The 25763-nt window shown below is 37.9% G+C and overlaps 1 protein-coding gene across 1 annotated transcript in view; it reads right to left on the bottom strand.

Moving 5' to 3' along the window:
• Window positions 1-2372: 2372 nt before the first annotated feature.
• Window positions 2373-25763, bottom strand: part of LOC127660627 (E3 ubiquitin-protein ligase TRIM8-like) — a 35015-nt gene continuing 11624 nt past the window's right edge. The window contains exons 3-7 of the mRNA XM_052150969.1: window positions 12188-12283; window positions 11232-11465; window positions 9210-9241; window positions 8990-9105; window positions 2373-8252 (exon numbers count right to left, since the gene is read on the bottom strand). Coding sequence (XP_052006929.1) covers window positions 7627-8252; window positions 8990-9105; window positions 9210-9241; window positions 11232-11465; window positions 12188-12283 — 1104 coding nt within the window. The 3' untranslated portion in view covers window positions 2373-7626. The remainder of the gene's footprint in view (window positions 8253-8989; window positions 9106-9209; window positions 9242-11231; window positions 11466-12187; window positions 12284-25763) is intronic.

Here is a 25763-nt window from a genome sequence, read left to right as displayed (position 1 = left end):
GATAGATGTGGTGTGAGAAACAGATCAATATTTAAGTAATTTTTACTCTAAATCTTCACTTTGAAAATGTGAAAGTGGAGATTTATAGTAAAAAGGATTTAAAAGACAAATTTTTGTGTGAACTATCCCTTTAAATTCAGTTTTTTATTACTGATATTAGTTTACCTTTTACATATTATTTTGTTATTGTCACTGTTTACCTGAATTATTACTTCAAAAATGTGAAGCACTTGAAGACAACATGCCTCTCCAAAGTCAAATACTGCTGTACATGCATTGTTCTAATCTAATATTTACATTCATATTTAACTTTTTAAATAGGCTAAAGCAGTGTATTCATTAGCAAATTCCCAATTTTTACTGTGACATCAAAAATGGTATTAAGAATCATGAAATTTCTGGTTTGGGCATCGATAAGTCCACTGAAATTTTTATATGATGACAACAGTATAAGACTCTGTTCATCAATAAAGACTGTTTTGATTAGTGATGACTTTGCAAAGTTATTGTCATAACAAATTATCTAAATATTTTAATATGGTACTATACACATACTACTCATTATAGGCAGGCTTAAAATGAAACACCTTTTCTACAATATTTAACAGGAGGTCCCTCTGAAAAAGGTTGAAGAGCTCTGCTGTAAACAATAAGTTTATATGGAGTATTACATTTCAGACAAAATTTAGTTAGCCAGTTAGTTATTTATTTGTATATTTTTCTCTAAATCAAAATAAAGCCAAAGATTTGCATGTCGCCAAGCAACACAAACTAGAAATCAGCGAAAACAAGTGGAGGGATGACAGTGCAATGGCCAAATGTTGTTATACTAAATATCAGCACTCAAAACAATCAAACCATTCAAATGGCCATTCAAATTATAGGACTAGAATTCTCTGTTTTATAATGTATAAATTAGGTCTGAAATTAAATAAAAAGCATTTAATGGGAAAACAGTATTTTGTGTTAAATAAAAAATGCAGACAGTATGAAGATATAGTAAGCAGTCTTAAGCTGCGCTCACACTGACAGCTAAAATGAGTCTTATGAACTCACATTTACAGTTGTGTAGTCGTAATCTATATAGTTTACTGTAAAAGTTGGTTAAATAGATGCATTTCAAACTCAATATTGCTTCACACAGACAGCTATAATTGCTCCTCATTAAAAAGAGAGTGGAAAGGGTGAACATATCTCTTTGCTTCAAGCCCCAATGTAACCACATATAATAAGATGTTTTGACAATTACAGTACACAAGCACATATTTGGCTTGGTGTAATTTTTCTGTATGGAGCTAAAGAGCAAGTTTGCTTATGTCTGTGTGATCACGAAAGATATATTGTGTGTGTGAGTGTGTTCTCCACTGTCAGCACATCAGTATATCACCTTGGTGTGTATTTGCCTGTGTTCACTGGGGTGTGGTCTGATGCACTTGACAGCTGTGTTACCATGGCAGCCATGTGTGCACATGCATTGGGTAAGGGCCCTCATTGAAGGTGTGTTTTACTGCTGTTGCTCCACCGGGAGTCTCTCAGCTGTTGTGCAGCTGCTGCTTGGATTAGCAGGCCCCAAGCCCTGTGCATTTATCCATTTTTCTCTGTGACACATCACACTTTTATTGCCAAAGACTTTTGCCTAATCAAAGACATCCAGGACTTGTCAGGCCAGCAAATTTGCTGAGATCCTCTGGGTTCATATTCCTGTAATGAGTAACTGGAGACAAGGGGGAAATCTGCTGCTCTGGCTGCCCTCTTTGTTACCTCAGTATCTCCAGATTATTAACACTGGAGCCTGGGAATTCAGCCTCTAAACAGATGCACAGTATTGCCTGTAAGCCTTATAACTACAGAATATGCATATGGCCATTTGTGTGTCAAACCTAAATTTTGGTCTGTTCCTCACACAAGCTATTGTATTGCTTTTGAATATTAAGAATATAAAGTAATCCACTACATATTTCTAACTACTTCTAGAAAATTATCAGATTTCTTTACTGATTACTTAATTGGAAAAGTAATAACTAGTTACTTTACTTTTAAGTTACTTTAGTTTTTCGCTCAGCAAATTTAAAATAATGTCTATTTTCTTCTTGTTCATTGTCACACACACTTCAGCTGTCACAGAAATGAAAACAGACATACATATGAACATAAGAATACACATTTTAATTGTATTACCCATAAATAATATATTTATTATTATTATTAGAATTTTCTCCCCTTTTCTTCCCAATTTGGAATGGCCAATTCCCAATGTGCTCCAAGTCCTCTTGGTGGTGTAGTGACTCGCCTCAATCTGGGTGGCGGAGGACGAATCTCAGTTGCCTCCATATCTGAGACCATCAATCACGTGGCTTGTTGAGCGCATTACCGTGGAGACGTAGTGTGTGTGGAGGCCCATGCTTTTCTCCGCGACATCCACAAACAGCTCACCGCGCGCCCCACCGAGAGCGATAACCACATTATAGCGACCACGAGGAGGTTACCCCATGTGACTTTACCCTCCCTAGCAACCGGGCCAATTTGTTTGCTTAGGAGACCTGGCTGGAGTCACTCATAAATACATATCTATTTTTTTAATATTAAAATTTTTAATATAACTTAAAAGTAATTACTTTAACAAGAATGTAACATGTAATGCATTATACAACTTTTTGTGCCTAAAAGTAATTCGATTACAGTAACTAATTTTATTTTGTAATGCAAAAACACCCAACACTGCTAACACCTGTCATTGTATGGAAAAGAGCTACATGACGATTCTTCTAAAAAAATTATTTTGGGTTAGACAGAAGAATACGAATTTGGAGTAAACATACTAAAAGCATTTCCTGTCAGCTTCCCCTTAAATCTGTCCTGCTCTGTGTTTCACAGTGATGGATGACACTTTTATTGTTTGTTTGGAACAGTGTTTAAAATGTATCAATTTGATTTAGTTTCAGAAGTTATACCATTAAGCTTGGCACAATTTTATTTGGAAATGTGTATTCATTGTCTAGTGACAAAGGATCCCCCAGCTTCATCCTGTGAAGTACCCACAGGCTCATTTAGCTTTCCTGACCTGCCTCTGCTCACAGGCCCTAAGAGGGATTTATGATTATCCTTCCTGGCTTTAGGGATTGGAGTTGCAAAGTGCTCGATGGCAGAAATATTAATTCTGCATAGTAAATACATTATTGAGCATGTAAGGCACTGATAGGCATTCTCACAAAAGACTCATAAAGGAATAGTTCACAGAAAAATCAAATTTCTTTCAAGATTTATCAACACTCATGTTTTCCAAACCCATATGACTTTCTTCTTCGGAACACAAAATGATATGTTAAACAGATTATTAATTTTTCCTCTTGTGTACCCCAGAAGAAAGTCAGTCATAAGGGTTTGGATTAGCATCATGGAACGGACGCTCAGAAAAACAAACCCATCGTGGAGCTCACAAAGCATATGGTATGTCCACCCACAGCAAGCTGGAGGGAAAAGAGGGTGGAGTCTTGTCAAATTTCTATTGGTAACAAAATGTTGACTGTGCTTGTCTGTGCTTTTGTGGTTAGTGTGAATGTATGGGGTTCTGGGAGGAGAGGGGCTGGAACATTACACTTTATAAATAAATGATGAGCTGTTCTTCAAGCCTGATTACTTTCACCCATCCCCTTCTACCCCAGGCAGTCCTGCGCCCCCATCCCACCATGCTTTAATGGAAAAATGTGACTGATTGCATTGCCCCGGTTGACCCATGAGGAAGAACTGGAAAGGTTTGGCATACCCCACCACCTAGATTGCTTTATTAAAGGTATATTTCAGCACAAACTAAAACATTACGTTATCATTTACTCTTACCCTAATGTTGTTCCAAACCACTATGCATTTTTTTTCTTCCATGGAACACAAACAATTTTAGGCAGAATGTTAGCCTCAAACACAATTCACTTTCATTGAGTGGAACAACAATGCAAATGAATATGAATATCTCCCACTGTGTTCCATGAGAGTAAGTAATTTATAACAGAATTGTCTTCTTTTCTTGTTTTTAAACCCACATATTTTCAGTCAAGTTTCGTTAAGCTTTAGCATTATCCCACAATGCCGTCTTGAATAAAGATGACTAAACTATTAAACTAGGTTGGCAAACTATGGCACGCGTATCAGCATTGGCATGCAGAGGAACGCCAGCAATGGCGAGAGAGGAGTAGACTATTTTATTTATATAAATTCTGCACCTGCATTCCAATCTACATCTTGATGTAATCCTTCCTCATGATCTCAATGAGTGGCAGGTTTTCATGAGCTGAATGAGTGGCTAAAATGTGGCAAGACAAGAAATATCCAGTGAGTGGCAGATCCGCAGGTTTAAAACACCTTGTTAATGAAAGAGGTCAACAGAGAATGGCCAGACTGGTTCAAGCTGTCAGAAAGGCTATTGTAACTCAGATAACCACAGCATTTGGTGCCAACAGCATGAATCCATGGACCCAACCTCCCTTGTGCCAACAGTCCAGGCTGGTGGTTGTGGTGTAATGGTGTGGGGAATGCTTTCTTGGTACACTTTGGGCCTTTTAATACCAATCAACCATCACTTGAATGCCACAGCCTTTTTGAGTATTGTTGCTGACCATGTGCATCCCTTCATGGCCAGAATTTACCCATCTTCTTATGGCTACTTCCAGCATGATAATGCACCATGTCACAAAGCAAAAGTTGTCTAAAACTGGTTTCATGAACATGACAATGAGTTCCCTAAGGTTCTTTAGGGAACCAGAAATGTCTCTTCCTGGCACCTTTATTTTGAAGTGTATACTGATAAACCAACACAAACCACCATTAACCAGACTGGATCAGCATGGAAATTAATTCTAATATATGTTGGTATTTTTATCAGCTTGTTTTGATACATGGCATTTCTTTGGATCTGCAAAAGCAGCGGCCTATAAAAATATGCTCCGTTTGTAATGGTACACATGAACACAATGCTTTTTAAAAGGAGGTAACACTGGTAGGGCAAACTGCATTTTTTTTTTTTTACAGTAATTTCTTTGTTTTCTGAAGGGCTTACTGCTAACCCAAAACACTCTGTACATTTACATGAACTCCCTTATAAAAAATCTAAACTAGCCGCACTTTATTTTCACATGCAAATGAGCTTGTGATACGCCACAAATGATTGCTAGAAGTTTGCAGCTCTTCACCGAGAATGGTGAATCTCTAACAACCTTTAGCAACAATGGACAATTAATTTGCATGTGAAAATGATGTGGCGAAAGTTTGCACAAATTTGCACTGAACTCTCAATTTTGTAAGGGCTTTTAAAATATTCAGTCTGCAAATTTCAGTCAGAATAAAACAATAATTAATATATTTTTTTAAACACTTTTTATTCCAACTGAAATAGATTTTTGCAAAGTCGGACTTACAGACATAATGCAACTATCTTAGCTTTGTCCGGCGTGTTTATGTTAACTGGCCTCAACGTTGTGCACATGCTCTGAAAGAGAGCTTGTCTATGCCAAAAACCTGCTGTGGCTCGATTGTTTCTTCACATGTTAACATACTGAATGTCTTTTCAGGGAAAGGTCATGGACATCACACAGATGGGGCTCCTGTAACCACCTATACATTTAGCTGTTTATTTCAAGGCATTTTAAAATGAATTTTAGAGCAGAGCCATCATGTCTGTTACAAAAAATATTTACAAAAGAGATTATATACACTTCTGTTGAAACCAGCATTTAATACTCTTTTGAAGCACATTTATCTTGATTTCCAAATGTATGCAGTCCAGTTAGCTTGTGTAAAATCTGTGGGAAAAACAGAACATTAATTTCTCACTCAGTTTAGTCTCTTGGAGTTCTGAGTGCACAGAAGACTTTCCTGCATGCCTACAATAACAAAGAGGAAGTTTTCAGCATGTTCATGAAAATCAGTGTTGCGCAGTGACCACAAAGCCCTTTGGGCCTCTTGGTCACTGACTCAAACAGGAAGTATATCTACACAATTATATGACTGACAGGTGTGTAGACACCAATCATCCTGAACATGCTTAACATGTGCTTGAATGCAGGAAGTAACATAACCCGACAGGAAGCAGAATCCAGAAGTATTTCAAATGCAATAGCTGGACATTTTTGGAGCAGTCTATTAGAGCTCATGAAAGTCAATGGAACCCCTCTAAGAGATCTTTGAAGACCCCCCAAAAAGGACTTGAACCTGTATTGAGTTTATGTATTGATCTTGTCCAACCTACTGTGAATTAATAATACAAAAAAAAATACATAATTTTAAACATAACAGAAAAAAATCCAAATCCAGGAATGCAAGTAACACATCAATCCCAGTCCCCAGTCCGTGTGGTGCAGTTCCTTAGCCAAAAACTCAATGTGCAGCAGAGGTAAAATATGTTACAAACCATCACTTGTGACTCCAGCCATGTCTCCTAAGCAACCAAATTGGCCCAGTTGATGCCACAGAGAATAGCGTGAAGCCTCCACACGCACTATGTCTCCGCGGTAATACGCTCAACAAGCCACGTGATGAGATGCACGGATTGACGGTCTCAGACATGGAAGTAACCGAGATTCGTCCTCCGCCACCTGGATTGAGGCGAGTCACTATGCCACCATGAGGACTTAAGAGTGCATTGGGAATTCCAAATTGGGAAGAAAAGGGGAGGAAAAAACATATATCGCTCATCTTTGCTATTCTTCTTTTTTTATATAATTATAATCCCTGTCTACAATTAATAAAACTTTAAGAAGTTTAATAGCAATGTAAAAGGATTTTTTATCACATAATAAAACTGAACAAGATTCCAGATACCCTAAAAGGCAGGAAGAGGGGGAGTGAAAGCAGTTAAAACTGACTCCATTTACAAGGGATCATTATCTGCTCTGGGTCAACACCCTCTGCAATTATTTAAAATCTGTTTGTAATTTTAAAAACTCTGCTGGGTCCCGCCCCCATGTTTCTCAAAGAAAGATTCCCTAAACTTGCTTTACATAGGGATAGACAAGTTTGTAATGCTTAAGTTGGAAGAGATCAGTGTTTCAGAACCATAAGGCTTGCATTGCATGATTAAAAAAAAGTGCCACACTTTTCCTTTCAATTGTGATGTTAATAAGCCTGATTTTAAAGGCACAGGCAAATTAGAATGCAAAATGAAATTGAGTTAAAGGGATAGTTCACCCAAAAATAAAATCTCTTTCATCATTTACTCACCCTCACGATGTTCCAAACCTGTACGACTTTGATCTTTTATCCATGGAACACAAAAGGGGTTGTTAGGCAGAATGCTAGCCTCAGTCACCATTCACTTTCATTGCATCTTTATTCCATACAATTAAAGTGAATGGTGACTGAGCCTAACAACCCCTTTTGTGAGTCATATGGACTGCTTTTGTGTCATTTTTAAGCTTTAGAGTCACTATCCACTGCCATTTTATTGAAATCAGCGAATGGAACATCTTATAATATATCTCCTTTTGTGTTACGCAGAATGGAGAAAAATGTTGATGCAATTAAAATTTTGGGAGAAACTATTCCTATAATTCATAATTTCCTTCCTAGATATGCAAGCTAACATTTTAAGCAATATTTGAGATAAACCAGATATGCCCATCAGACAGCGGTGGAAGGTTAACTGGTGACATAGGGTTTAGTTGAAGATTGCCCATACAATCCATAGAAGTCAGGGTGCCTGTGGCTCTGTGAGGCGTCGATCCAGTCGTGCATGGAGAGCCCCTGGAGGGGCTGGGACATTGCGGGTGTGGAGGGCAGGGGGTGGGAGTAATCCTGTGTCCAAGGGAAAGATCTAGCACGTGGGTAAGGAGCATGGCCACGGTGGTTTGATATGGAGGGTACGCTAGAGCAGTAGCAATTGTCCATCGTGCACATAAGAATCTTACGGCCACCATATTGTGGCAGCATGGCCTGCTGGGATGAGCTAGCATTGGGATAGTCGGCAGGAGTAAAAACAGAGTTGGAATGATGGACCGACTGAGCACCACTGCTACTGAGGCCTACAATGTGCTGGGTGGAGCTACAAGGAGCCATGGGTGGCTGGGAGGAGGGCCCATCTGTGGAGCTGGAGCCTTGACCCAGGAACAGCTGTTTACTCATGGGGCCTGATGAGGAGTCCAGCAGGCTGGTGCTGCTTTCAGGGAAGGCCATGGAGTGTTTGCGTTTCTCACCCCCGGAGTTATTCACACTGGAGGAGTGGACAGAAACGCTCTGGAGTAAATGTGCAGGAGTACTGAATGGTACTGGAAACAAGGGAACAAATAAAGACAAAGAGTTGTGTTGGAGAAAAGTTAAACAAAGAAGTTTCAGTATAAATCAGTGGTTCTCAATTGGTTTCGCTTCAGGATCCACTTTGAAAAAATTTCACTTTGGATGCCTCAACACAGTACCAAAATGGTTCTTCATGCAAATGTAAACTAAATGTCCTTAAAACAAACAATTTAGTAAGATTTATTTTGTATTTATTATTTTAACATTTTATAACTTGATTGTAATTCGGTTAGCTGCATTTTATTATTTGCATTTAGCATTGTATTATTCCTGCTGTCTGTTAGTATGTTTACATGCACTTTAAAGGTTTAATTTCAGTGAGACTAAATTGTTAATTCATCTTTCTAAATCTTAATGTAAACACAGTCTTTATTTTGCAAAGTCGGACTTACAGACCTACATAATGTGATTGTTGCTCGGCTACATCCAGTATGTATACATGTTAATCGGACCACAACTGTCCTTGCCACTGTGTGCATGCATGGTCCAAAAGACGTGCAACGTGTGTTTTAACCTGCAGCATTTGCCGTCCTTCCTTCAAATATTCGATAACGCATTGCGTCACGTCTACTTGGGCAGACAGATTAAAACCGTAGCTCAACAAACAAAACCTTATGTAGCTCGATTGTAACTGTGCATGTAAATGTGACCTGTAAAAAAGACCTGTGACCCATTTTGCAAGAAATACATTAGCTACGTCTTGACTTACCTTCCAGTAATTTTCTCAAGTTCTTTTCCTTTTTGGAGACTTCAGAGAGGAATATTTTGGAATTAAGATGACCCACTTTATAAGGAGGCAGAACGCTGCCTGTGCATGATTGGGATCTGTAAAAATACCATTTGAGATTTTACTTGTGGTTAAAATTTTACTGGTTTAGTACTAGATTACAGATTTACACAAAGATTTACTTGGCAAATAAATGACTTACCTATCCATGAGTATTTTCACTGGTTTTGTGTTCTATAAAGTGAAACAGAAAAAAAAATTACTTAAAGCTGCCTGCCTCTTTGTCTGTGAACACGGAAGAATCTGGAAGTGCAGATTTGACTGCTGATAAGAGCCACACACAGAGGGGAAGTATTTCTCACAGGTATGTTAACAATAAGCATTTATAAGTGTACGTGGGTGAGTGCTTTGAGATTTATACCAAAATTGAGGGAGTGAGAGATATGAGGATTAAACAAATGAAACCTGAGTTTTACTGTAAAAAATTCCATCTGTGTTTTTACCATGTAAAAAAAATAAATAAAATGTAGGTACACTTCTGATGTATCCCATGAATGAAAATGGCCTGTTGTATTGGGGAGATTACTTTCTAAAGCAAGATGTTGGAAGAAGAATGCATGCCATGTATTGAAGCGCAGACAGCGCGGTTAGAAAATCTGGGATTAAATATCTAATGTAAACCTGGAAATAAAGTTTAAGGAATCTAAGAGAGAGAGAGAAAAAAAAAACAACCAAAACAAAGAAACATTATGAAGTAACATTATTTCTTGGTCACTAATCAAATGTAAGCACATTTGTGACATTGAACATGTTGACTCATTTGTACAAAAGGTCCTTGTTTCCATTGAAGTAAACAAGAACATTCTAAAGACATGCTGGAATAACATGGATCATCAGGTTTTGTCATCCATCCCAGCTTGAGAGCACACTGTCAATGAGTGTGTTCACACTTTCAGTGAGTGTGTTCACATTCTAGTTGGACTATACCAATAATTTGTCTTTTTTACTATATACTTTGGCCCGACTGTTATCGTACCAATCTGTTTTTTGCTAAATTGAACTAATAGACCTAAATTTCTCTTTCTTTACATGATCTTTTGTGGACAGTTTTTACAAATTCCATCACAAAATACAAACTAGGGAAACCAGAGCATTAGCGCAATGAATGCAGTGTGTAAACATTACAAATGACACATTATCTACTGCATGTCTTTCAATTATCTAGTTAAGTGGTTCCCAACCCTGTTCCTGGAAGACCCCCAACACTGCACATTATCTTCCTTTATCTGACACACCCAATTCAGGTCACAGAGTCTCTCCTAATGAGTTGAATCAGGTGTGTTTGATTAGGAAAATATCTAAAATGTATAGTGTTGGGGGCCTCCACGAACAGGGTTGGAAACCACGGATCTAGTTGTTATAACAGCTTCTTTTACCGATCTCATATGGATTCCATTCATAGAATGAGGCAAGAAGCATGATATTTATTGATGCAGCCTGAAGCACATAACAGGTTCAGTGACAGATGCAGAACAGTATACAGACAACAAACCTATAAAAAATACCAGCGATCGCTAAGAAAATAGACAAACCATATATTTTCTAAATTGTCTATTTATTCACGACATCTCTCATTAGTCTAAACTTTATTATTACACTTCACACAGAGTTTATAAGGACAATGTTCTTATATATTAAAAGGCACTAAGTGAAGCAAGGTATAGTAAGAACAATCCAGGAGCAAATTCCGTCATCATCTGCCTGCGAAGATACGCGCATACCATACATCTGATCTTCACTAAAATCACAGTGGAAAGAATGTAAGAAATGCATGTGGCTGTAAAGTTGTTCATGTTGTTGTGTCTGTTGTGTGGGTCTCGATATAGCGGACATGTTTGATGCACTACTATAATGCAAAAGATCAAGCCATCTACGTCACTTCCTTAGCTCACATCCCTCTAGCATAGCATCATGTATACTTGGACAGAGAGATGAAGTTTATAGCTTGAATTCACAAAAACACACAATAGCTCAATATCTGCCCATGTTAACACTCTTTAAAGCAAAAAGGGTGCATGCCAAATTGCTGACAATCTAATCTATAATGAAGATAATTGTATTAAATACAATGTGAATGAACTGGTGTATGTGGGTGAGTGCAGTACGATTTATAGAATAAATGTGGTAGTGAGAGAGTAAATATTTTGGGGGAAATGTACCTCACCTTCATAATATTAATATCCTCTGACTTGTCAAACACAACTTGGACAGAGCTGAGCAGTTTCTTGGCCTCCTTGTGGCGTTCATTGAGCTGTAGGGTTTGGGTGGAATTCTCCTGGCAGTATTTTGAGTGCGCTTTATCCAGCACTTCCAGAGTTCTCCCCAAGTCATCTTCTAAGAGCTGGTGCATTTTGTGATACTGCGTACGCACCTCCTCCTTCAGTTGCTGTACTTTATCCTGCACAACAAACAAAAACACACAAGCACACTGAATTTCTATTACTAACCTATTCCTGATCGTCATGAGCACTTGACAAATACATTCATACTATCCTGGTATCCTCGGAAGAAATATTCAATAGTAAGGGAAATTAACAATAAGGTAGCAAAAACAATGCTGATGCTTGATGGTGGAGAAGTGTTTGTAGTCTGAGGGGAAGCAGCATGTGAATTTATGTTTAAGAAATTAATGTCTACATGTTTGTCAAGCCGGCCCCTGCTTCCTCCTTTCCCATCCTTGTATTGTTACAGTTGTATAATTAATTATCAGTGATTTGAGACAAGGTAGCATAAAAAAGTAGAACCACCAAACTATTGGTATTAGTTTTGGCAGATGATGTTGTTCTAAATAATCAGATATCAGTACTGGATATAAGCACACACATTTTTCATTAGTGCACCCCTTCATGGTGCTTATATGTGTTTATTTGTCATTTTTGGAGCTGGACAGATGTGGTTACAATAATCTGCCATTGTATAACAGAGTTTTGCGAACATTTTCTTAAAAAAACCATCCTTTTGTATTCCTGGGAGGAAAGAAAGTCATGGTTTTGGAAAAGTCATCTTTAGGTGAACTATCCTTTAAAAAAATAAAATAAAAAAAAGTCAAGGAGAAAAGGCTGACAGAGAGACAGAAAAAGATAGAAGCATGGGTGCATGCTTGTATGAATGTGTATTTACCTCCACCAGTAGTTTGTCAGATTCCAACTTATACAGCTGCTCCTCAATGTCTTTCACTCGGTCATCAATACGATCCTGCTGCTTTATCAACATATGCTGAAGGAAAACAAAAGGGAATGGGAATCAAACCTTTTTTCTACAAATCTATGATCTGCCAAGCTCGACAAAACAGAAAGACTTGAGTATCAAGGCCAATCTGAACTGTGAAATATTTTTAGAAAATCTACTCCTCAGTGTGACCCCAAACATCTTGAGGCTGTCTCAGCATCTCTATGACAACCAATTTGAGAAATCTTATTACTGCAAATAAGGAAAAACAAAACATATCAGCAATGAGACTAATTTATCAGAATCTTTCTTAAAACACACACACACACACACACACACACACACACACACACACACACACACACACACAAACACTTTTGCCATCTGATTCTGCCTCCTATTAGGTGTCTGGACAGGTTTTTAATTGGATTTAGAGGAAGCCACTAACCCCCAAAGCTCCCCATCCCTCAGCCAAATCAAAGCCTGACAATGTGCTCAGGCTTTAATGATCCCTTTTATACTCAGTTTCACATGCCTAAAAGACGAACATTGCACCTATCCACACAAAAAGTCCACAAGACGATGTTAAATCGAGCTTAATTTAGTTTTAATCACATACAAATCTATGCAATATATGCAATAGGTTGATTGCAAAGAGAGAATGCAGCTGTCATGACAACAAAAAGCACACTGTGTATGCACAACTGTGAACGCACAAGTCTGCGCATTAATAAGTGTGGACATTTGAAGCAGGAAGGGAGAGGGAAGGAGACTGGGCAAGACCTTATTTTGCTCACTATCTCTCCCTTTGTTTGGACTACCTTCTTCAAGTGTCACTGATCGATTGTCATGTTATCCCAGACCCTGCTCTGCAATGTGCAGGAGACTGCTGCAGGGTCCTGCATTTATAAGCCATATGAGGGAAGACTGCTGTAGGATCATTGCAAGCAGATTTTCAAATAAGAATTGCTTAAGTGAGTTCTGACTGACTGTTATCACCTTTCAGACATCTTATGTTCTCACAGTGGAGGGTATTGTCTTTGAAGGGAATAAGGCAGAGGGACGACCACTTTTGAATGGTACACTTGTTTCACATTCATCTGCATTGGAGTTCACAACTACTCCAGCCTCGTCATAAGTCATGTGATGTGCTGTGTGCGTTTCACCCGGTCTACATCGGAATCTTTAAAAAGTATGATACATATTTAAATAATTGTAATTAGTTACAATGCAACGTTTTTCTAAATATTTAAATATTTAATTAAAGTTTGGTCTGTTTGTTTGGTACACGTTTTAATTAATTTCACCAAAAATTATTTTAGTCAAAGTAAAATTGACTAAAATGAATGAATATGACATTATGAAACACTGACCAAGTTTAATTACATCAAAAGACACAAACAAGGACTAAAATAAAATAAAAAAAATGTAAAAATGTAACAATGACTAAGTTTGGCTGGAAGATTCAGCTGTTTGCATACAAATTACCATTTCAATTAAAAAGGTTTGATATGTGAAATGAGCAACATTTTGAAACATAAGCTTGCTCCATACCAAGTACAGGATTGAGAACAACTGTATTGTATTGTGTTATGCTAAGAAAATGTTAACATAAAACTCTATTGAAATTAATTGTCAAGTCTCCGCTGCACTTAATATGCGGAGCACAGCACTATCTCTATGACACACAAAGTTGTTGCCTATGTGAAGCTTTCCAAATCGGTCACTTATTTGGTTTCATTTCAGTTAGGATACTACTTTTCAAAAATGTCTATGTAAGCAGTAGACAGTGAAGCAAGCGCACTATGTTTTATACCAGGTTAATTTTTAACAGATGAGTGTAGCACTGCTCTGGTCTTACATTCTGGCATTGTGAGCACCATGTTAGCAGTGGTATCAGACTTAGTCACTGATTACTCACAGCTAAGAGAGTACAGGAAACTGCACATTTTCAGTTCAACAATGGCCAAAGGTTGTAGCTTAATACTAGCAGGAAGTATCAGTAAATTATGTAAATCATGCATCGTGGCAGCAGTCAAAAGAGCTATTTTTAATCAATTTATACATTAAAATGGTTGGTGTATATAGATGAATGCATCCACACATTATATACATCCATCTGTGCAAGTGCTTCTCATTTCAAAACAAGCTGAAATGCAGATACAGTCTATCAATCTCGTTTTATTCTGAGCACAGAAGGCATGAAAGAATATACAGACAATGACTTGTGTGTCTTTATGATAAATATAAGTGATTTAATTGCAGAAATACAAAGCCTGATGATAAGTGTGCCGATTACTAATCAAGCTTTTAAAGGTGAAGTAATTGCAAGCTCAGTTTTTTTTATTAAAATTTTTTTGATTAGTTTTCTGTGGGGTAGTGTGAGGGGCGTGTGTGAATTTTACAGCTAAATGCTGGATAGAGTTGATATATTTCTGCAGTTTGTAAGTGAGTGTTCTGTGACTCAAAACAACCTACGTAAATCCAGTGCAAAGACAAAAGGTCAGGCATCCTTACAGTTATATGTGAAATGTGTGAACTGCACACTGCTCTGAAAGCCTAGTGATAATTTACAGTTCATTTGGAAATGGAAAACCTTTCATGCTCTTCACAGTATTAATAAGCACAGATGTAAATCTTCATAGTGAGAACAGTTCAGTTTAAGAAAGGTCAGTAGACCAATCCTATCAGAAGCAGCCCTAACTAACACTCCGTTAAAGGTTAGTTCACTGAAAAAGCATAACCGTTTTATCATGAACTTATCAGGGCTCGACGTAAAAGAAAATTTTACTTGCCCGACTGGACAAGTAGACAGATTAAAACATCAATAAAGAAAAAATAGGGCCTGGGTAGCTCAGCAAGTAAAGATGCTTACTACCACACCTGGAGTTGCGAGATCGCTTCCTAAGCAACCAATTGACCCGGTTGCTAGGGTGAGTAGAGTCACATTGGGTTAACCTCCTCGTGGTCGCTATAATGTGGTTCCTGCTCTCGGTGGGGTGTGTGGCGAGTTGTGCGTGGACGCCGCGGAAAATAGTGTGAAGCCTCCAAACGTGCTAGGTCTCAGCAGTAATGCGCTCAACAAGCCACGCGATAAGATGCATGGACTGACGTCTCAGATGTGGAGGCAACTGAGATCGTCCTCCGCCACCCGGATTGAGGCGAGTCACAATGCCACCATATAAATAGTGTTCTGTTGTTGGCTGTAAAAGTGAACATAAAAGAGTCTTCATGTACTCCCGGCATCAGAGCCACTGAAGACGCAGTGGACAAGTTTTGTTTTTGAAGCAAATGTGCACCAAAACATACAAATATTCATGTATGTTTGTGCAAATCATTTTACACCAGACTGCTTTGTGAATGAGTGTCAATATAAAGCAGGTTTTGCAAGAAAAATGTATTCTCAAGCATGGATCAGTACCAACTGTTCATGTTCCAGCTTTATATCCTGAAGATTTATCGCACTTATATTTTGTGAACATTTGCAAAATCGCCTTTCCAAATGTGCTTGTTAGTGGATTCCACGGCTAATGCAGCTAAAGTTACCATTGTCTCTGATTGTATTCACGGAGACCAGAGCTATGTCGGGGGGTGGGGAGCAGCAGCTCATTTGCATTTAAAGAGACACACACGAAAACAGCGTGTTTTTGATTCCTCCCAAAAAGAGGCATTTACAACATGGCATAATAAATGATCCGTAGGGTATTTTGAGCTGAAATTTCACAGACACATTCTGGGGGACACCTGAGATTTATATTACACCTTATATTACACCAAAGGGGCATAATAGGTCTCCTTTAAATAAATACTGGAGAACTTGAAACAATTCTTTCAAATTAGTGTTATTATTTGTTGTGGTATTGAAGTTGTTATCAGAGTCATCAAATTTGCTTAATGCTTATTTTTTTCATACATTGAAAGTGAATGCTGACTGAGGCAGTCATTCCATTATATCATCTTTTTGTGTTCTATGGAAGAAAGAAAATCCAACGGATCTGGAACAACAGTAAAAAATGACAGTAAATCATGACAGAATTTAAATTTTTGGCTAAGCTATGCCATTTAACAATAGGTGCTTTCACACATACAGCATTTTCCATAAATTGAATAGCACATAGGCTAAATGAATTATGAAAATACTGACTTTGTATTGCTTCCACCCATGACATTCCCAAACGATGTGACTGTACTGGATATGTTTTTAAAATTAATTTTAATTCAGGCTGATTTGTAAATGAATCATTTTAGACAGATTTGTCAATTGTTTTGAGTAATTCAAAAGAACAATTTATCAACAAATGTGACATCAAATCATGAAATATTTTCAATCATAGAAAAACTAGTCAAACGATTTTATAAATGTACATAACTTTTCAGGGCTGGAAAGCACAACTTTAAAATGGCATGATATTTCCAGGGTTTCATGTCCGTGGGAACCCTGAATTGAACTTTTATATATTTTCTTCTTGATTACACCATTTAGTCGATCTGAACAGATTATCTAAGAAACAGATCTGTTAATCTCAGCATGAGCATGATGACAATGGGAAATGGCACTGCACCATATTACAGTACAAACTGCTCCCACACAAACACGCCATCCATTTTTCTGCAGCAGCTTTGTCCAGATGAATTGCTATCACAAAGGATGTTGCCAGCAATGTGCTTAGCTGATAAGGCTGTGTGAGACAGTCTGGGCTCTCTTATTCCTTTGCATCTCCCTTATGCTCATAATTACATTTCACCAACACGTTTCACAGGGTCTGCCTTTGCAGTTAATTCCAAAACACTTTCCTGGCAAGTTTGAAATGATTACATGCATGTATGTGATCCTATGCAGAACCTACATGTTCTGCACAGGCTATGATAACCGTGAATAGTACCCCTTTCATAGAAATAAGACTGTGAATCCAAACATCTGAAGTCATCCAGCTATTCTGAACATTTCTCAGCACCGATTGTAAAAGTCATAATGCTGTCCGGACTTGCCTGTGTGCAGTGGTGTGATAAGAATGCCCTCTCAAATTATTCAGTGACACCGCAAATCAATTTTCTTGTCTTTCTAGAGCAAAATCTGGAGGACAATTAAATTTAAAAGAATACAGTCTGACTGAAAGCACGAACAATCTGCAGAAAATTGTAAATGTGAACTGAGCCAGGCACCCACACATAATTCTTCAATGCTTTGGTCCTATATTTAAAATGATACAAAAGTTAATTCCAGTCCTCTAATCTGAGACAAGCAGTGTTCCAAAGTGTTGATATTTAGAATAACAGCACTCGGATGCTGCACGGTTTGTATCACTCCACAGTCGGAGTGTTGCTCCGCATGCAAAAGATAATCCTGCTTTGGCTTCGTTTTGGAACACAGTAGTTTAGTCTAGCACATACGCAAGTTTATGTCGTTTGCCCACCTATTTTTCCCTAAGGATTTAGCATATGCTCACCTAAAATTATTAGTTACTGTAGCCTTTCTGTCAGCGCGAACCAGTCTGGCCATTCTCTGTTGACTTCTCATCAACAAGGCATTTCTGTCCACAGAACTGCCACTCACTGGATGTTTTTGGCACCAATCTGAGAAGCTGTTGTGTGTGAAAATTAGCAGTTACAGAAATATTCAAACCAGCCTGTCTGGCATCAACAATCATGCCACGGCCCAAATAACTGAGATCACATTTTTCCCCCATTCCGATGGTTGATTTGAACATTAACTGAAGCTCCTGATCCGCATCTGCGTTATTTTATGCATTTCACTGCTGCTTCACAATTGACTGATTGGATAATTGCAAGAATAAGTAGGTCTACAGGTCTTCTTAATTAAGTAGACGGTGAGTGTATAACAAAGGGCTCTCAAGATATGTGATGACTTTTTTTTGTGTGTTAATTGTGGTCATTTGCCACTTGTTTTTAGGACCGTGATGTCAATGAAGAGATGTCCCGTATTTCCATTGGCATATTGACAGTGACTCCTGAGGACTCTTGCACCTTTCCTTACTTACTACTCCACATGAACTGCAATCATTTTGGAAGGTACCTTCGTAGCGGACCTAGAAAATCTTCCAAGCCATGTGCCGGCTCTTGGCCTGATCCATGCACTAAATTTGGAGTATCGTAGAATTGTAGAAGTATTGAAAAACACCTTTGGTTTTATTCAAAGTGTGATTTTTGTGTTGCCAGCCAAATCTTGAATTACAAAATAGGACAGAAAAAGGACATTGGACTTTCTTTCCTTCTTATTTGTAATTAAAAAAATGTTATTGATTCCTATAGTAAATAAAGAAAAGAAAAACATATGCACAATACCTGTCAAAACTTTTGAAACACTTTCACTGAAATGTTTCTCATGATCTTAAAAATATTTTGATCTGAAGGTGTATGCTTAAATGATTGAAAGTAGTTTTGTAGGCAAAAATATAATTATGCCTCCATATTAATGTATTTCATTATAAAACAAACAAAATTGAAATTGATGACTTGGACCAAATAATAAGCAGCCAATACGTGCCCAACATAAATGGGAACTCAAATACCATTTAAAAAGAATCCCAGGGTGATACCTCAAGAAGTTGACTGACAAAACATCAAGAGTACATGTCTGCAAATTCTAGGGGTGGCTCGATACCACTTTTTCACATCTGATACCGATTCCGATACCACAACCTTGAGTATCTGCCGATACCTATATCGATACTGATACACTACCATCTTTTACTCCCTCATAAATGATTAAGCTGTTAATAACACATTTGTCAGGAGACTGCACTATGCTTAACCCATCCATCTAAAAATCATCATGCTCAAACAGTGCAACAAACGGCCCACAACATGACTCAGTTGTGCAAAACTGCCGCTTCATTTTTATTTACATTTTCCAAACAGAACTTTTTGCAGCATTTTTTATTAGTCAGCACAATTCAAACATTCAAAATGAAATTTAAAGTGCAAATTTAAAGAATTATAATTCCAGTCAAATACTGGATGTAACTCAATCAATGTAGTCATACCTCTATTGTAAACCATAACTTAAATAATATAAATAAAAACAAAAGAAAATAATAGTATCTCCATTATAAAATGTACAGTAGAACACAATACAACAAGTACAATATTTGAACTGTAAATCACCTGTATAAAACAGCATGAAATTCCAGTATGAAAAGATACTTGCAATGTAAACAAAAGTGTTTCCACGAAAGTGTTTAGCATGCAGCACTGCTTTTTGCAAATTAAAGCTAGAGTCTATCCACTGTGCAGTCAGGCTTAGTAATGACACAGGACACACGTCTGAGCTCCAGATGTCAGTTGTGCAGCTAATCATGGCAACATTTTCTAAACATTTCTAAATTAATTCACACACTTGCTTATACTTATTTGGGACAGCCGTGTCAGAGATGAAATGCCGGTTTGGTATCATGTAGCCAGGCTCCAAATACTCAATTACGCGTTGAAAACTCATTCTCAACAACAGAAAGGGGTTGGTCATCCAGCACAATAAAGTCAGTCACTTTCTCCGTTATCAACTTCGCTTTGTTGCTGTTTGGGGGGAGTTTTTCATGCTTCTGAATTGTTTCCAGCAAAGTTTGTTGTTGCGGCACACTTTTCTTCTTGGCACTCGTTACCTGGGTAAATTCAGTATACTCCTTTCCGTGATGCTTCTGCAAGTGTTTAATCAAGTTCTTGATGTTGAAGTTTCTCTCTCGAAACGCTTACATTGCATAAATTGCACTCGGCTTTGTTTTTTTTTCTTCATTGAGTTTAAAACAGCTGACACGATTATAGTGCTGACAGGTCTCACCTATCTATCACTCAAGTTCTAGCTACTGTTCACGTGACGCCAGGGTTGCCAAGTCTGAGTTTTTCCTCCTCCTGAAACGCGATTGGGCTAGTTGAGCAGCAAATGCGCGGGATTTTGTTGTGAAAACCTGGCAACCCTGCGTGACGTATGCTGCTCAGGTGTTAAGCGACAGTTTAGGACCAAGTCCGTGATCGTAACGGAATATACTCCCCCGGCTCCTACAATATCTGATCCAGTGATTTTGGCCAGTATCGAACTAATACCGAATATCGGATCGGCGCACCCCTAGCAAATTTTAGGCAAAAAACTTTGAAGATGCTAAAACATAATACAGTTTTGATTTATTTTGGATTTTGTTTAGTCACAACATAATTCCCATAGTTTCATTTATGTTATTCCATAGTTTTGACAAGTTAAAAAAAATTATAATAAAGAATGAGTAAGTGTTTCAAAACTTTTGACCAATAGTGTGCATAGAATTAACATTTAAACCCCACAATTACCCCTCCCCTCAACAAACATTCCTGTGGTCACACATGAGTATATACAAAAAAAAAAAAAAAAAAATATATAATAATAATTATTTATTTATATATATATATATATGTGTGTGTGTGTGTGTGTGTGTGTGTGTGTGTGTGTGTGTGTGTGTGTGTGTGTGTGTGTGTGTGTGTGTGTGTGTGTATATATATATATCGAAAATCACCCAAATTTATACCTATACCTCTCTCTCCACTGTCCCTCCCCAAGAGCTTTCCAAAAACTCCAAATAGTTGTCCCAGTCTTCTAAATGATAGTTCCTCAAAAGCTGCCACCCTCTCAATCGCCGTGCACCACTCCTTAATTGGGGGGCGTCTCAGACGACCTCTATCCCCTTAAAATAATTTGCCTGAAGATCATTACACTGGTCAGAACCCAATTTTCTGGGTGTTTATTCCCCACATTGATGACCGCCCCATCACCAAAAACACAGAGTCTGGGGCAAAATTAAACCTGAATGCCCAACACATCACACACAAAACTCTGAACCTTCAACCAAACTTCCTGGATCTCAACACACCAACAAACATGGTTGTCTCCATCCTGCGATTGGCATCGCTAGCAGGTGGGTGTTTCTTTAAAACCATGCCTATACAATCTAGAGGGGGTCCAATAGAATCTATGTAAAATCTTAAATTGCATAAGGTGCACCCTTGCATCTCTAGATGCAGACTTGACGTTTCCCACTTGACATGACTCCCTCCTCCAATACAATGTTTAAATCTTTCTCCCATAATCTCTTGACAGAAGTTATATCTCCGTCCCCCAGATTTTGAATTAGCAGGGAGTAATACACTGATGCCTCATGCCCTTTTACAAAAGCAGTAATCATCAGAGTATCTTCTGCTTAAGATGCTACCCCCAAAAATAGTACATAGCAGGTGGTGCAGCTGTAAATACCTATAAAACTGAGATCTGGGAATGTTTAACCAAATTTCCACAAGATTTCAACACTCCACTCTCATATAGGTCACAGAGTGTATTAACCTCACACACAATCCACTCTGACCAGCATAAAGAGGAATTATTAATACACAATTTTGAGTTCAGCCATATGCTCAAGACAACATTTAAATACATGTCCAAATTAAACACTCTGGACACTTTTGTCCATACCAAGTGCAAATGCAAGATAACGGGGTGTAACTTAACTTCTCCGGTTAGTTTAATAGAAAGGCTTTGCAATGGTGAAATAGGGGCAAAACTTCCTGTTCAATACAAAACCAGGGAAGGGCTCTCTCAGGTGAAAGCGACCAATGAGCTAAATGTCGAGACCAAAATCTTGGGTAGGCCTAGCCCACCTTTGTCAATCGGCCTTTACAACTTATTGAAATTAAATCTGGGATGTTTACCATTCCATAAGAAGGACTTCACTATGCTAACAAATTGCTTGAAATAATAGAGGGGGACATCTACAGGGAGAGATTGTATCAGGTAGTTGAATTTTGAAATACAATTAATTTTAATAACATTAACCTTCCCAATCATAGATAAATGGAATGAAGCCCACCTGCCCACATCGCTTGAAAACCTTTTTATTAAGGGGTCAAAATTAACTAACTAAACACAAATTTGCTAAGAATAAAACTCCCAAATACTTAATGCCCTGTTTGGGCCACTGGAAGACCCCTGGCTGAAAAGCTGTCGCTGGGCAGTACACTGTCAGAGTCAAAGCTTCGGATTTAGACCAATTTACTTTGTATCCTGAGAACTTAGAAAAGGAATTCACAATTCTGTGGAGGCAAGGAATAGATCTAGTGGGGTCAGAGATGAATAATAAAATATCATCTGAATAGAGCAAAAGCTTATGCACCACACCTCACGCAACCACCCCTGGAAAATCATCTTCCTTTCTTATCGTGGCTGCTAATGGTTCCAGGGCAAGATGAAACAAAAATGGGGATAGAGGGCCATGCTGTCGGGTGCCCCATCCAGGTCAAAATAATCTGAAATCAATACATTTGTTTGTACCACTGCTACCAGGTGTCTATAAAGTAACTTAACCCACCCATTAAAAGTATTCCCAAATCCATATATTCCAAAATCTTAAAAAGATTATCCTATTCTCCCATATCCTTTTTAGCATCAAGTGAGATGGCAGCGACCAGAGTCTGATCATTCGCCACTGACCACATCAGAAGAGCTATGGCCCTGAATAAACCCCACCTGATCTATATGTATAAGAGATGTTATAACTTAATCGGTTAGCCAGAATTTTTGACAATATTTTAACATCTTGCTGGATCAGAGTAATTGGATAGTAACTCTTACACTCCCTTGGATCTTTATCCTTTTTGAGAATCAGATTGATCCAGGCTTCTGTCATGGTTGGTGGAAGCTTTCCATTCTTTAAAGATTTCGTAAAACTTCTAAGAAAAGTGGAGCCAATTGTGTAGCATAAAAAATGCTATGGTAAATATTTTACCACCAGCAGATTTCACTGAGGAAATGGTAGAAAATGACTCTCTGCTTTATATATCTAGCCAAAAACGTTCCTGCTTTGTCCCCCGACTCAAAATATGACTTGCCCTGAATAGCCAAAACTTCATTCCGCGACAAAATAGTATTATATCTGTATTTCAATAGGGTCAATTCTCTGAGGCCATCAGACGACATTCAGTGCTTCAACTCTGCCTCGGCACTTTGAATATTCCCTTCCAACTCCACGAGTTCTCATGCTTTGAATTTTTGGGTGAATGATGCATTCTTTATGATCTGACCCTTATGAACCGCCTTAAATGCCTCCCAAACCACGGCTACAGAGGATACGGAGGACCAGATGGTCTCCAAATAAACATTGATTTCAGATTTTAACATTTGTAAGAATTCAGGATTTTGCAAAAGGAATACATTTAAGCAGCAACTATAGGATTTTTTTTTTTTTTTCGTATGTGACAACATCTCTAAACTCACCAGGGCATGATCCAAGACTATGATGTTTCCAATTGACAAATCAACAGATGAAATGAGGGACTTGGATATATATTTAAAAAAGCTATTCTAGAATAAATCTTATGGACTGATGAAAAGGATGTATAGTCCCTACCAGATGGGTTCAAAAGTCTTATATCTACAAGACCAAGTTTTTTTACACATCCTGTGCAGTGTCAATGTTGCTCTAGGGTTCTTACACACTTTTGCTTCACTATGATAAAAGATTGAGTCCATCAAAAGATTAAAGTCTCCTCCCAATATTATATAATGAGGGGTGCCAGCGGCTTGCAACATCCCTTCACGATCTATAAAAAAGCCATGGCTCATCAGTGTTCGGTGGATAAATATTAGCCAAAAATCAACCTTTGCCACTGAATTTCTGCTAAAACAATAATGACTCTTCCTAATTTATCTTTAATCTGTTTGTCATTTGAATTGTAGAGGCTTATCAGTGTAATGACTCCCCTGCTCTTACTTGAGCCAGCACTAAAGAAAACATGTCCACCCCATATCTTCCCAAATTTCAGCTTCCTGCAGGGAAAGATGCATTTCTTGAAGAAACACTAAATAATTTAAGAAAATAAATAACCTTCCTTATTTTGGGGTGCCCCAACCATTCACATTCCACGTGGAGAGAGACAGTCCACTGATATTACATTTTTGACATATTAGATCAAATAGATTGGGTCAAAAACAAGATTATAAAAAACACTTTCCAACATTAGTGCAACAATCAACACTCAAAAAAAATGATTTTAGCTCTTTGTTCAATTTCTTATTTAAAATGAGCACATACGACACAACTCTTCATAGAAATCATTCCAGCTTAATTTCATTAAGTGTAATCAATGTAATTTAAAAAAAATTAGGTTTACCAAAAAACATTTAATTGAGTCAACATGTATATTTTTCGTTCGTCTTAAACCGGATATACGTCATCAACGGAACGAAAACTTTGACGCATGCGCAGATCATCAGAAGCAGAAGAGTGACAGGTAAGTGGTAATCATCCATATACTTTTGTAAATTATTTAACAAATAAATGTGCTTTATTGTTATCTTGTTGCATACCAGAAAGAAAATGTACTTTCAGTATGAAAAATAGCTGGTAATAGTGTCGTTTTGTAGATGACGTTAGTTTCAGCTAACGTTACATGTGGTGCAGTCATTCATATGCAATATTCAAATTCAATCATTATTTTTTACTAAAAGTAACATATAGCATGATGAATCTTGATGTATAATAGGAACAGTGGACAGAAAACCCTGTTAATATATTCAGTGCCGTGATAATGTAACTTATGCTATCAAGGGCAAAGCCATAACCGTCACAGACACGTTAATTAAAAATAGCCAAATTGTCTCCCCGATATTTGAAATTGTTGCTCTGCATTCAGCTGTTATTAGGATGACAAAAAGGTTTGAAAGTTATATTTTAGGCTGTTTTTCCTCAAACTTATAACTGCTCGTCAATGTCAAAATGATTGAGATGACCAATCAAATTAAAACAGACAGAGCTCATTCCAGTGAACGTTGAAAGAAAACGAGGTCAGATTTGACGTATCAAAGCAGTTAATATGATAACGTATCGTAATGCAAACTACACAGGGTCTGAAATGAACGGGGGTTGTAGCAAAAAATCCACCTAATTAAACAAGATGCATCACAAATTGAAGGTAAAGGGGAAAAACATTCTCCACACAAATGAAACTAACGTTACAGTTGTTGCGATTAAAGTGAAATGAGATGTGATTGATGTTAATTCACGGCATTATATTTAGATCTGCACACGTTTATGTTTGTGTGTGTTTTCGTGCAGAGTTTGGAATCGAGGAATTGACTCCTAAAGAGTCGATTCCTCGACTCTGAATAGCCTCAGAGTCAGGATCGATTCCAGCACAGGAATCGACTCGCGCTGTCGACTCTGTTGCTGTGTCAGACATAAATGAAGCGAGGAATTTAGAAACTGGCGTATTTCACCGCGTCAGAGAGCTGTCGCAGAAACATTGTCACGTGCATTTATCCTAACTTTACATCGATTACATTAGAAATAGTTAACTGTAATAATGACTATAGTTTATACATACACCAGATTGAGAAGCCTGGGATGCCCTGAAGTTACAGTAAATGCCCTTAAGCACAAACCAGAAGGAACGTCCAGCCCTGCCTATGGGATAAAAAAGCCTAAGAAGGTAGAAGTGAACTACTGTCCAGAAATTCCTGCAGGTGAAACAGCAGAAAGCCAGGAAAAGATGAGGG

The sequence above is a fragment of the Xyrauchen texanus genome, chromosome 20 (assembly GCF_025860055.1).
Source record: "Xyrauchen texanus isolate HMW12.3.18 chromosome 20, RBS_HiC_50CHRs, whole genome shotgun sequence".
In the NCBI taxonomy this organism is placed as follows: Eukaryota; Metazoa; Chordata; class Actinopteri; order Cypriniformes; family Catostomidae; genus Xyrauchen; species Xyrauchen texanus.
This window is presented reverse-complemented; position numbering and strand designations above follow the sequence as displayed.